Here is a 13,873-nt window from a genome sequence, read left to right as displayed (position 1 = left end):
CACCTACTGTAAACTGTAGGTTGGTCTACTGTACATTATTTTGGATACCATACCATAAAACCTCAGTAACAAGATTCTGGGTAATTGCTGGGCGGTGGTGGTGCATGCCTTTAATCCCAGCACTTGGGAGGCAGAGCCAGGCGGATCTCTGTGAGTTCGAGGCCAGCCTGGGCTACCAAGTGAGTTCCAGGAAAGGTGCAAAGCTACACAGAGAAACCCTGCCTCGAAAAACAAAAAAAAAACAAAAAACAAAAAACAAAACAAAACAAAAAAAAAAAGATTCTGGGTAATTATTTCTTTAGAAGTACTAAGGGGTCATCAAAGAGATCTGAGAAAATAGGTAAGCTGATCAGTTTTGACCATCACTGTTTTATAAAAGTCATGAAAACTGGAAGGGACCTTCAGAATGAAACAAGGAATCACTAACAATACAAAGCATTGTATGGAGATGGAGGATAGCTTCCTAATTAATGGAAGGTGTTATCATGTGATCCATGCCTGGGACAGGTGGTATCTTTCATTATCAATACCTGATCACATGAATGTTTAAAGTCAGATGTTAATACACGTAGACATTGAGCACTTTACCTAAAGCCAAACCCAATGCTACCAACAGGCTAATGGTAATGGAAATTCAGGGCTTGAAAAAAAGTCTTATTTCTAAGACGTCCAAAGCCAGAAGCCTTCCGAAGAAAGGGAAAGGTGGCTGCTAGACAGTGAAGGAGGCATTAAAATGAAGACTAAGTAAGGGCATTTAGGAGAGTAGTTTGGGGGCTGTTTTTGGAGACAGAGAATCGCTATGTATCTCAGGCTGACTCCAAACTCTCCAAATTCGTTTTAGCCTCCTGAGTGCTGGGATTATAGAAATGTGCTACCACACTTAGCTGCAAAGTAGTTTTTATTATTATTATTATTATTATTATTATTATTATTATTATTATTATTATTATTAATTCTCAGACAACAAATCCCTGGAGAGGATTTACAGGACCCAAATGAGTTATCTATGGCTCACAAAAAAGACTACTACCAAGGTACCCTTATACAAACATAAGCAGCAACAACAGAGACCTAGTAATGATGCCAAACCTAAATATTACTCAGACTTCTGAGGCATTTGTTGGCCAAATCCCCTAGATTCTCAGCATCCAGAGTGAGAAAAAGGAGCAGGGCTACAAATTCTCTCAGACAAAGACTGAGTAAGAGCACTGAGGGCTCTGTTAAGGATGTATGATGGAGGGCGGAGGGAAGAAACCAATTTCCTCAGCATACACGTTAAGATGTTTTTCACCAGGCGGTGGTGGCGCATGCCTTTAATCCCAGCACTCGGGAAGCCAAGGCAGGTGGATCTCTGTGAATTTGAGGCCAGCCTGGTCTACAAAGTAAGTTCCAGGACAGCCAGAACTGTTACAAGACAGAGAAATCCTGTCTTGAAAAACCAAAACAATTAAATGTTTTTGTATTTTTTCCTAGACTGAGTTCTTAAAAACCAACATCTAATGGGGCTGGAGAGATGGCTCATCAGTGAAGAGCAATTGTTCTTCCAGAGGACCCTGGTTTAATTCCAAGCACCTACATGGTGGCTCACAACCATCCGTAACTCCAGTTCTAGGAGATCTGATGCCCTCTTCTGACCTCCGCAGGCACCAGGCACACATGGACAAATACATGCACGCAGACAAAACACATACCCTCATAAATCTTAAAAAAAAAAACCAAAAAACAATCTTTCTGTAGGGTTTTTTTTACAGCATATAAGGAAGAGTTTACTAGGATACAAGCCACAGATCCCAATAAAACACAACACTGGGAAACTACTCTTTTGGTTAGTCATTTATACATCAGATTAGTCAAGGAAATTAATTGGGAGATTAAGAAGAAAAAAAAAAAAGCAGAGTTCCAGGACTCCCACTCCCCAAGATTCACAGAGAAGGCCAGAATTCATGGTCTTAAACATTCTACAAAAACAAGTAAGTGCCGGGCAGTGGCCGCACAAGCCTTTAATCCCAGCACTCAAGAGGCAGAGGCCAGAGGCAGGTGGATCTCTCAGTTCAAGGCCAGTCTGGTCTACAGAGCAAGTTCCAGGACAACCAAGGCTATTACATTGAGAACCCTGTCTCGAAAAACCAAACAAATGAGTGAACAAAACACTTTAAGTGTTACTAGTGATTAACCAAATGTGTTACCAGAAAACTTATTTCAACCAAAATCTTACTACTACAGAGTAAAACTGAAGAGGTATGTGGCATTTCTTCAGGTACCTATTAGGAGAGGTGGTACAGCTGAGCTCTCTCAGCCCTAACTCCTGGTTTTCATTGTTTTGGGGATAGAGCATGTCCATCTATCATAGGCCAGTAGAGCATGACAATGACAGCTTGCTGTTAACCAGAGCCTACTGCCCTGCTACTTAGCACACAGTGCAGGCTGGCCTGGAACTTGAGGCAATCCTCTGCCCAGCAGCCTTCCTAGCATGAAGTTACAGACCATCATCACCACTGTGTGCCCTGATTTCTTACATGTATTTGTGTGGGAGTGAGCATGCACACAATGGCAGGTGTGAGGAGATCAGAGGACAGCTTATGGGAGTTGGCTCTCTCCTTCCAACATCTGGGTTCTAGGGACTGAACTCACTGAACTCAAGGTGTCAGGCTTGGCAGCAAGTGTTCTCCCACACTGAGCTCATTGTCTCCCTCCCTCCCTCCTACATCATCTTTGCAGTGTTTGTGACTGAACTCAGGACCTCATGATACTAGACAAGTGCTCTGTTGCTGAGCTACATCCCCAGCCCTGTACCATATTTTCATCTTTTTTTAATTATTGAAAATTAGATTTTACTGGCCAGCCTGGTCTAGATAGCAAGTTCCAGGTCAGCTAGGAATTACGTTTTACTTATTGTGTGTATGTTTAAGTATGTGGGCATGTACATGCCACAACATAAATGTAGAGGTCAGAGGACAACCTTTGGACATTCTTTCCTTCCATTTCATGGGGTCCAGGGAATCAAACTCAGGTTATTAAGTTTGGTAACAACCATCTTTACCCACTGAGCGATCCCATGGGCTTATATCAGCATCATCGAGACTGGGTCTCTCTACTAGTCCTGGCTGTTCTCATACTTGCTGTGTAGATCACACTGGCCTTGAACTAAAGAGACCACCCTGCCTCTGACTCCCAAGTACTGGGATTAAAGGTGTGAGCTCCTACACCCAACCTTATTTTTTGTAATATGAGGTCTTTATCAATAAAGTGGCCAAACTGGTCCCAACTCAGAATCCTCCTGAGTAGCTGGGATTGATAAGCGCCAACATGCCTGGCTGTATCACATCTCCAAGATTAGGGGAAAAGTCTCTGGCATAAACACAGTGGAGAGCACTGAAGGCAACTGTTGGCTGTCCTATACTCAGTTCCTGGTTTTTGATTTGACTCTTCACCTCCCCCTTCCCTCTGGGTACTCCTTTCCTCTATCAATTATAATCACAGGTAAAGTCCTGCTGAGGATCTAAAACACCGGAACCCATCATCCTCTCAAAATATTTGCTTTTGAAACCTATTTTATTTAAGGATACACTGTTTATTTTTCATTTCGAATTACATTTAGAATGGAGAAGATTTGTGTGTGTGTGTGTGTGTGTGTGTGTGTGTGTGTGTGTGTGTGTGTGTATGCACGTGCGCAACAACCTTGGCTGTTTGAGTGCTATCCATTTTGTTTTTCAAGAAAGGATCACTAACTGACCAAGAGCTTGCTGAGCAGGCTGGTCTGGTTGGCCAATGAGCCTCAGGGATACCAGTCTGCACTCTCTAGTGCTGGGATCACAAGTACACCATGCATCCAGCTTTTTTCAGCATGACTTCTGGGACCCAACCTCGGGTTCTCAAGCACTTTATTGGCTGAGCTGTCTCCAAGTCCCCAGAAGATCTTCCTCATAAAACACAGTGAGAAATTTCAGAAGTTCCCTACTTACCTAGAAAATTCTGAAAGTTTTTACTGGCTTGGCACTTGGAAGACTTTTGTAATATTATTTCAATCTGTTTTAAATTGTTTTTCTAAGTATCTTTGAAAACTAATAACTACTCTGGTGGTATTAGTCTAAGTCTGTTGTCCCTCCTTTGAAAATATCATGGAGGGGGGCCGTGAGGAGGGAGGGAGAGGCTGGAAACATGGGTCAGCCGTTCAGAGCACTAGCTACTGTTCGAGTACCTGAGTTTGGTTCCCAGCACGCACACTGGGAGGCTCACAATCACCTACAGTTCCAGAATATGACTCTCTCTTCTGGCTTTCTCAGAAACCCAAACACATCTGGAATATACTCACACGCACACTAAAAAAACCACAGTACTCTTATCTTTATGTTTCTGTACCATCCTAAAAACAATTCTCTTGTCTCTGGGCCAATTTAAACTGTACTGATTTCTAAGGATCGTCTCAAATCTAGACCTCTGCCATGAGGCAATCTCTAATTACTCCAGTCCTGAAATTGCTCACTTTTTAAAAAAACTTTATGTATATAAATATTTTTGCCTGCATGTATTTCTATGTACTATTTGTATGCCTGATGCCTGTGGAGGTCAGAAGAAGGTATCAGATCCCCTGGAACTGGAGATATAAATGGTTGTTAGTTACCTTGTGGATGCTGCATAATCAAACTCAGATCCCCTGGAAAAGCAGCCCCAGATCTCTCTCTTATGATGCGGTTGTATATACCTAAAATATTAAAACTTGAGAGACAAGGAAGATAGACCTCAAGAATGAGTTTAACCTGGGGCTACATGGCAAATCCCTGCCTTAAAATACAAAACAGCCAGGTTAGGTGGTGCACACTTTTACTCCCAGCACTCTAGAGGCAGAGAGGTGAGTTTGAAACAGCCTGGTACAGAGCAAGCTCCAGGGAGAGACCCTGTCTCAGAAAAACAAAAACAAAATAAAACAAAGGGCAGACAAGATGGCTCAGTGGGTAAAGATACCACCTTGTTAAGCTTAATTCAATCCTTGTAATCCATGATAGGAGAGTCAACTTAAGTTGTCCTCTGACCTCCACATGTAATCTTGGCATTGGTGCATCCACACACACACTAAATAAATGAATGCAATTTTTAAAAAATCCTATAGTAGAGTGCTAAAGGGATGCTCAGTGGTTAAGAGCGTGTGCCACTCCTCCTGAGGACCCTAGCCTGGTTCCCAGCATCCATGTCAGGTGGCTAAAACACCTGTAATTCTAGCTCCAGGGGATCCAGTGCTCTCCTGTGAACAAACGCACACACAGATACGCATAATTAAATATAGAAAATAATAATCTTTTAAAAAAATCTGTTATGTGCATCATTTGTGTCATATACTCATTATCTTCCATTTTTAAAGTTTTATGTGCAATTATTCTCTTCACCAACAGACAATACAGGTGCTAATGCCCCATATACTCTCATAACAGAGATATGTATATAGCACAAATTCTAATACATATTTCCATGACTTTTGAGAATGATGATAATTCACTTATAATAGACTTTCTCTCTTTCTTCCTGGCTTTATAATCCGTGGAAAAGAGCAGTAAAAGGAGAGTGAACCAGCCGGGCGGTGGTGGCGCTCTCCTTTAATCCCAGCACTCGGGAGGCATAGGCAGGCAGATCTTTGTGAGTTCAAGGCCAGCCTGGGCTACAGAGCGAGATCCAAGACAGCCAGGACTACACAGAGAAACCTTGTCTCGAAAAACAAACAAACAAAGAACAGAATGAACCAAGTGACAGTCAGCTATTTCCCTATTTGGGGGAAAAAGATGTCCCTGGAGAACTTTTCAATCACTCCAAAATTGTCAGTGTTAAATTTATTAAAAATTTTCCAGGGGGGCTGGCAACACACACATACACATGCATGCATGCACACAAAAAGAGAAGTGTCTATGGCCAGCAAGATGGCTAAAGGTAAAGGCACTGAGACTAAGCCTAATGACTTGAGTTCAATTTCCAGAATCCACATGGTAGAGAGAACGAACTTCTACAAATTGTCCTCTGACCTCCACACATGTTCTGTGGCATATCCCCCCCAACCCCCACATACTCCAAATGTAGCAAGGGAGGGGTGGGCTACAGAGATGGTTGAGCTGTTAAGAGCACTGGCTACTCTTCTGGGTTCAATTCCAGCACCCATAATGGTGGCTCACAACTGTCTATAACTCCAATTCCATGGGATCTGATCCCCTCTTCTGGCCTTGTGGAGCACAGACATACACAAAGGCAAAACATTCATACATATAATATTTCAAAGGGACAGAGCACTTGCCAAGCATATGCTAGGCTCTGGATTTGATCCATAAACAAAGTGGGGGGACAAAAAGAAAAAAATTATTATCAGAATTTTCAGCTGGGGCTATAGCTCAGTTGGTAGAGTACTTACCCATTATGCACCAAGCCATAGGTTTGATCTTTAGCACTGAATAAAGCAGGATGTGATGGAGCATACCATAACCCACATCTTGGGAAGCTGATGTTCAAGGGTAACTCTTGGCTACTTAGTGAACTGGAAGCTAGACTGGACTACATGAGGCTCAAAAAAGGGGCAAGAGGGGGAGTTGGGAGGTGGTGGCGCACACCTTTAATCCCAGCACTCGGGAGGCAGAGCTAGGCAAATCTCTGTGAGTTCAAGGCCAGCCTGGTCTACAGAGCGAGATCCGGGACAGGCACCAAAACTACACAGAGAAACCCTGTCTCGGGGGGAAAAAAAAAATTGAAAACAAAACAGGCATGGTGGTGGCTCAGTGGTTAAGAACACTTACTACTCTTACAGAGGAGCCAGGTTCAGTTCCTGGCACTTACATGAGCTCACAACTACCTATCACTCCAATTCCAGGGCATCTAATGCCCTCTTATAGCTCTCCTGGGTACCAGGCATACATGTGATGCACATACATACACGCAGGTAAAATACTAGTCATACACATAAAATAAAAATAAATAATTTCCAAAACTTTCCCTCAAGCACTCAGACTAGGATCAAGAAATATAGACATTAACCAACCTCACTTAAAATTAGCCTCAAAGGTCCTTCATTTTCTTTTAACCTTACATGAAATTTCTCTCTCCAATAAATATTTCCAAAAAAATTTATCCTTTTCAAGGAATTCTACGCTAATCAGAAGAGCTGAAAACACATATATCCTAACAGTGTTAAATATGGAGGGACTGTCCATATTTAACAATCCTGATAACCATTAACTGTACTAACAGTTGAAAGTATTTGTTCATTTACACATTGGCTTACTACACCTACCTAATGTCCACCATCACACATACACACTGTCTTGAAAATCCTAATTTTTGCTGGGTACTCAGGAGGCTAAGGTAGGTGGATATGTGTTTGCGGCCAGCCTTGTCTATATTAGTGAGTTTCTGGACAGCTAGGGCTACATATCAAGACCTATCATAAAAAAAAAAACAAAATTAAAATCTTTCCAAAAGACAAAGACTGTATTTATAGTCTTTTACTTGAGATAATAGGAAAAATTAGGTACCTAATATTACTATCATGTAAAAAAAATTAATCTTGCTTGAACCAATTACACAAATTAGGTTAAGCTCTTTATAATATGTTCACAAAACAGTGCTTTGCCTTTAATAGCATTAAATAACTGTGATTACATAATGATTTTATCAATACCCATCTACTTACTAGACTGTAAATTTCCTTAGAGCAGACATCTTTTTCTCTAGTATATCCTGGGGTCTAGCACATGCCTGGTATACAACAGGCAGGTAATAAAAAAAAGTGTTGAATAATAAACAGTAGATGTCAAATCCAAGAGTGGTGGTGACTAGATGTATGCATACAACAAAGAGATGAAAGTAAGTTGTGACTGTTGCTAAATTTGGAGGTATATAAAAGACTGAAAAGGTACAGAGAAAAATCATACTAACTGATAAGACACCGAGTAGTTAACATGTAAGTAAAATCACATTTCAAAAAAGACATCCATTTCTCTAAAAACAGACGTCAAAGATCAGCTTTACAGAACTCTCCTCAGGCTTTCATGGAGGCTTATCATGAAAGGAGGCATCACTACCTCCCCCACCAACTACGCAGGATGGACAAACAGCGCAGTGGGGAGGGAGATACGTACTGGGCGAATGTCTGCTGAGCTCCAGCTCTGGTCTCTCCAGGCTGCTCTGAAAGTCAGGAGGCAGCAGGGAAGCCACTCCCTCAGGATGGATCATCTCGTCCTCCGACTCAGCTGAAGCTTCTGCAAAGTACACAGTGGGTCGGGGCAGGGAGGGAGTGAAGGGCTCAGCATGTGGGATACGTAGGCGTGAAGGAGGGCAGGCAAAGTTATAGATACAGACACACACACCAAAGAGAACTGAACAAAAAGAAAACACCTCCCTAGTGCTAAGCTCTACCTCACTGGCACGGTGCATGACTTCTTTCCACCTCCTCTTGTCCTCAGTCCACCTGAGCATCTCTTTCCCTGACACAGTCCAACTGTAACTCATCTGGCATCACACAACACTGAAAGCAGATGAGCAGCAGTCTCCCCTGACTCACTCCTGCCATTAGTTAGACCCATCTACCTGTGACAGAGACCAAAGACCTGTTAGAAGTGACAGCGGGCTTACCTTCAAGCTCTGCAGCCTCTCGGGCTTCCCGTTCTAGACGCTGCCTCAGAAGCTCCTGCTGCTTTTCCAGGTACTGCTTTATGAAACTGTTCTGGCTCATTTCCTCCCCAATCTGTGTAGAGGAGATGGGATAAGAGCGTCTAAGGAGGCAGCTATTAGGTGACTAGGAAGGTCTGAGTGCAGGTAACAGATACCCGAGTCACGAAATAAGAGGCTAAGCTAATTGTTTTTCTAGTTCCAACCCTGCCATAGGTTCTTAGTTTTATTCTTTTGTTTTTGTCATGGATAAGTACATAAAAATATATTTAGACAGACAAAGCCTAAAATCCAATGTGAAGCTCCATAGCTTCGGAATGGCTATTCTAACTGCAGAGAAGCATGTACTCATGGCGATGTACATACTTTGAGTCTGGTTAAATTAGCTTCATAATATTTTTATAATGAATTTTGTTCTAATGAATGAAAACTTTTTAAAATTTACTTTATGTGTATGGGTGTTTTGACTGTTTGTGTACAGTCTGTGCAGCACATGTGTGAAGTGCCCAAGGAGTTCAGAAGAGGGCATCGATCCCCTAGGATTGGATACAAACATCTAACTCTGAGCTGTCTCACGGATACTAAGAATCAAACCTGGGACTTCTGGAAGAACAGCCAGTACTCTTAATTACTGAACCATTGCTCTAACTGAACCTGCCCCACCCTCCTTTAAAAAAAAAAAAAAAAAAAAAAGAATGCTTTAAAAATGCTTATCACAAATTTAAATTTTAAGTAATTGTAGGGATGGGAGAGATGGCTCAGTGGTTAAGAACACTGGCTACCCTTCCAGAGGACCTGGGTTCAATTCCAGCATCCATATGGCAGCTTAAAAAGGTCTGTAACTCAGGCCTGGAGAGATGGCTCAGAGGTTAAGAGCACCAACTGCTCTTCCAGAGGTCCTGAGTTCAATTCCCAGCACCCACATGGTAGCTCATAACCATCTGTAATGAGATCTGGCGCCTACTTCTGTGTATATAATAAATAAATAAATCTTAAAAAAAAAAAAAAAAAAAGTCTGTAACTCAGCTGAGCGGTGGTGGCGCACGCCTTTAATCCCAGCACTCGAGAGGCAGAGCCAGGCGGATCTCTGTGAGTTTGAGGCCAGCCTGGGCTACAGAGTGAGTTCCAGGACAGGCTCCAAAGCTACACAGAGAAACCCTGTCTCAAAAAAAAAAAAAAAAAAAAAAAAAAGGTCTGTAACTCTAGTCCCAGGGGATCCCACACCCTCACAAAGCCACATTCAGGCAAAACACCAATGCACATAAAATAAAAATAAATCACTAAAAAAAATTTACTCCTTAAAAAAATATTTAAAAAAACTAAAAATAAAGCCAGGCAGTGGTGCCACATGCCTTTAATCCCAGTACCTGGGAGGCATAGGCAGAAGGATCTCTGTGAGTTCAAGGCCAGCCCGGTCTAGAGAGAACAGCCAAAGCCACTCAAAGAAACCCTGTCTCAAAAGACAAAAACAAAATAAATAAATTAAAGATAATTATGAAACATTCTACTAAAAGCAACAAAGGCAAATTACCTTATAAAAAACCATGAATTTAAATAATTTCTATAAGCAATAAAAATCTGACAGTTTCTAAACATGTAAGAATTTATTTTTATCTTACATGCATTGGTGTTTTGCCTGCATGTATGTCTGTGTGAGGGTGTCACATCTGGGAGTTACAGACAGTTGGGAGCTACCATGTGGTTGCTGGGAATTGAACCCAGGTCCTCTGGCAGAACAGCCAGTGCTCTTAACCGCTGAGCCATCTCTCCAGCCCCCAAGATTTTTCTCTTTTAGTTAGAGATTTAAAAAAAAGAAAACAGGGAGCTAGAGAGATGGCTCAGCGGTTAAGACAACTGATTACTCTTCCAGAGGACCTGGGTTCAATTCCCAGCACCCACATGGCAGCTAACAATTGTCTGTAACTCCAAGATGGGACACCCTCACATAGACATAAATGCAGGCAAAACACCAATGCTAATAAAATAAAAATAATTTAAGAAAAAAAAAAAAAAGGAAAGAAAACAGTCTAAGTAAGTATACCAGGGAAATGCAAAGAAACTCCACAAAGCAAGTCTAGTCCATGTATCTGGAATCCAAGAAACAGAACTCTCAGAAGGTTCTCATTTTCTTTCTTCTTTTAGATTTTTTCAAGACAGAGCTTCTCTGTGTAGCCCTGGCTGTCCTCTAACTCACTATGTAGTCCACGCTGGCCTCGAACTCAGAGATCACCTGCCTCTGCCTTCTGAGTGCTGAGAATAAAGGCAGGAGCCATTACCGTCTGGCTAGAGGCTTTTTCTTTTTCTTTTCTTGGTTTTCTGAAACAGGGTTTCTCAGTGTAGTTTTGGTGCCTATCCTGGATCTCGCTCTGTAGACCAGGCTGGCCTTGAACTCACAGAGATCCACCTGGCTCTGCCTCCTGAGTGTTGGGACTAAAGACGTGCGCCGCCACCACCACCCAGCTGGAAGGCTTTTTCTATTAAAGGTAAGAATAACCAGCACTATGACAAAAAAAGAAAACTACGTTAAAATTTTATTTAAAATTTTCAGTCCAAAGAGTGATGTTAATGCACAAATAACTTAAAAAGAAGTAAGAATTCTAGGGACTATGCTTCTTCTGGAAACAAAGTCTCACTACATAGTCCAGACTGGCTTTAAACTTGAAATCCTTAGGCATCAGCACCCTCAGTTTGAGTAGTATAGGTGATAGGTGCACTACCACAATGTAGCCTGCTGTTGGTGCCCCCCCACCCCGGGGTGTGGGTGTGTGTGTGCGCACACGCGCACGCATTAGGGATCATACCTAGAGCTCTACCAGTAATCTATATCCTCAGCCTGAATTTTACCTTTTCATCTAAACTTTTATATAAACTAGAATTACCTAAAAATAATCTACTATGTATCTTAAAACTGAGAAGAGTAGGCATGATGCATACATATCTTTAATCCCAGCACTGGAAAGGCAGAAGCAGGCCGATCTCTGAGTTTCAGGCAGGCTGGAGAGATAGCTCAGCAGTTAGAAGCTACTGTTGCCCTTGCAGAGCACCCAGCTTTGGTTCCCAGAACCCACACTGCAGCTCCAACCACCTGTAACTCCAGTTCCAGGGACCTGACTCTCTCCTCTCACCTCTACAAGCACCAGGCACAAACAATGCACATGCATACAAACAAAAAAAAACTTTCTACAGAGTGAGTTCCAGGAAGTCAGGGCTGTTACACAGAGAAACCTTGTCTTGAAAAACCAAAATAAATAAATAAATAAATCTCAAGCAAATTTTAAAAAGTAAGTAAATCTGAGAAGAAAAAAGTCCTAGTCCAAAAGATCAAGCTGCACCAACCCAGGAAAACATTTTGTCATATATCTCAAAAGTTCACGTGCAGGGCTGGAGAGATGGCTCAGAAGTTTGCACTGGCTGCTCTTGCAGAGGACCTGGGTTCAAATCCTAGTACATGGTGGCTCACAACCATCTGTAACTACAGTTCTGGTCTCCAATGTCCTCTTCTGACCCCCAACAGCACCAGGCATGGACACGGTGCACATACACAAATGGAGGCATAACACTCATACACACAAAATATAAAAAAAAATAGTATTTCAATGAGTGAAATTAAGAGACCAAGGAAAGGAATATATACTCACTACTTGAGACACTTGCAACCCCACTTCCACAGAAAGGGGAGAGCATGTATAGCTTCTATCTGCAATCGTACCACAAGAGAAGCTGAGGCTGGAGAACTGCCATAGTTTGAGGCCAGCCTGGGCTACAGAGTAAGTCCCTGCCTCAAAAACTCCAGGGCAACCAACAGCTTTGTTTTGAGTAAAACGAAGCCTTTGGCGCACCATGCGTGGTGGCGCACACCTTTAATCCCAGCACTGGGGGGCAGAGGCAGTGGGTCTCTGGGAACTCCAGAGCAGCCAGGGCTATGTAGAGAGACCCTGCTTCAAAACAAAACAAATCCATGCCCCGCTCCCAAAAAAAAGGGCTAGCAAGCCCACCCAGGGTTAATCCTTTTCCCCCTTTCTGTAACACTCCCAATCATTCTTGCTGTCCTTCAGTCTTCTCTTCACAAGTTCCCCCCCAGTCCTTCTTACCTGTCTACAGACCTCCAAAAAACCAAGTCAACCCCAATACTTTCTATGTTTTCTGTCATATTTTCTAACACTAAATACTTATTTTCACCTAAAGTAAAGGAGTCTCTCAGTACTCAATGGACATCGATGAACTATGGGTTCCAAGTATAAGAAAACAATAATGTTTGCTGCAAAATCTTTGTTAATAAAAGTAAGGCTTCGGGCTGGAGAGATGGCTCAGAGGTCAAGAGCACTGACTGTTCTTCCAGAGGTCCTGAGTTCAATTCCCAGCAACCACATGGTGGCTCTCAACCATCTGTAACGAGATCTGGTGCCCTCTTCTGGCCTGCAGGTGTACATGCAGGCAGAACACTGTATACATAATAAATAAATAAATCTTTAAAAAAAAAAAGGCTTCAAAGTCTAAAATGCAATGATCCAAAATTACATCTGTGAATTGACTATTTTAAGTAGTTCCTTTTTTAAATTTTTTTTTAAAGATTTATTTATTCTCATATATTTTACATGTATGACTGTTTTAACTGCAGGGATGTACGTGCATCATATGTGTGCTTGGTGTTCAAAGCCAGAAGAGGATATGGGATGCCCTGGAACTGGAGTTATGGATAGCTCTGAGCCGCCGTGTAGGTGCTGGGAATAGAAGCTGGGTCCTCTAAAGAGCAACAAGTACTCTTAACTACTGAGCCATCTCTTCATTTATGTGTGTATGTACATGCACCTTTTTTTAAAAAAAAGATTTATTTATTTATTATGTATACAGTGTTCTGCCTGCATGAGTCCCTGCTAGCCAGAAGAGGGCACCAGATCTTATTACAGATGGTTGTGAGCCACCATATGGTTGCTGGGAATTGAACTCAGGACTTCTGGAAGAGCAGCCAGTGCTCTTAACCACTAAGTCATCTCTCCAGCCCTGTGTGTATGTACATGTACCTTTGTGTGTGTGTGTGTGTGTGTGTGTGTCTCCGTCCTTGGAGGCCAGAAGAGGACATTAGATCCCTTGGAACTGGAGTTACAGATGTTTGCAAGCCGCCCGATGTAGGTGCTGGGATCTGAACTCCAGTTTGAGTCACTGAGTGACAACCACTCTTGACTAGTGAGCTACCTCTCCAGGCCTTTAGGTAGTTGTTTTTTTTTTTTTTTTTTTT

The 13,873-nt window shown here is 42.2% G+C and overlaps 1 protein-coding gene across 4 annotated transcripts in view; it reads right to left on the bottom strand.

The window, feature by feature from the left end:
* The window catches only part of Acin1 (apoptotic chromatin condensation inducer 1), a 44,566-nt gene that overhangs the window by 28,203 nt on the left and 2,490 nt on the right, over positions 1-13,873 (bottom strand). For all 4 annotated transcript variants that reach the window (XM_059273639.1, XM_059273638.1, XM_059273640.1 and 1 more), the window contains exons 3-4: positions 8,602-8,713; positions 8,109-8,228 (exon numbers count right to left, since the gene is read on the bottom strand). In XM_059273639.1, coding sequence (XP_059129622.1) covers positions 8,109-8,228; positions 8,602-8,713 — 232 coding nt within the window. The remainder of the gene's footprint in view (positions 1-8,108; positions 8,229-8,601; positions 8,714-13,873) is intronic.

This window comes from Peromyscus eremicus, chromosome 9 (genome assembly GCF_949786415.1).
Source record: "Peromyscus eremicus chromosome 9, PerEre_H2_v1, whole genome shotgun sequence".
In the NCBI taxonomy this organism is placed as follows: domain Eukaryota; kingdom Metazoa; phylum Chordata; class Mammalia; order Rodentia; family Cricetidae; genus Peromyscus; species Peromyscus eremicus.
The sequence above is the reverse complement of the archived record's forward strand: the minus strand, read 5'-3'. Positions and strand labels throughout refer to the sequence as shown.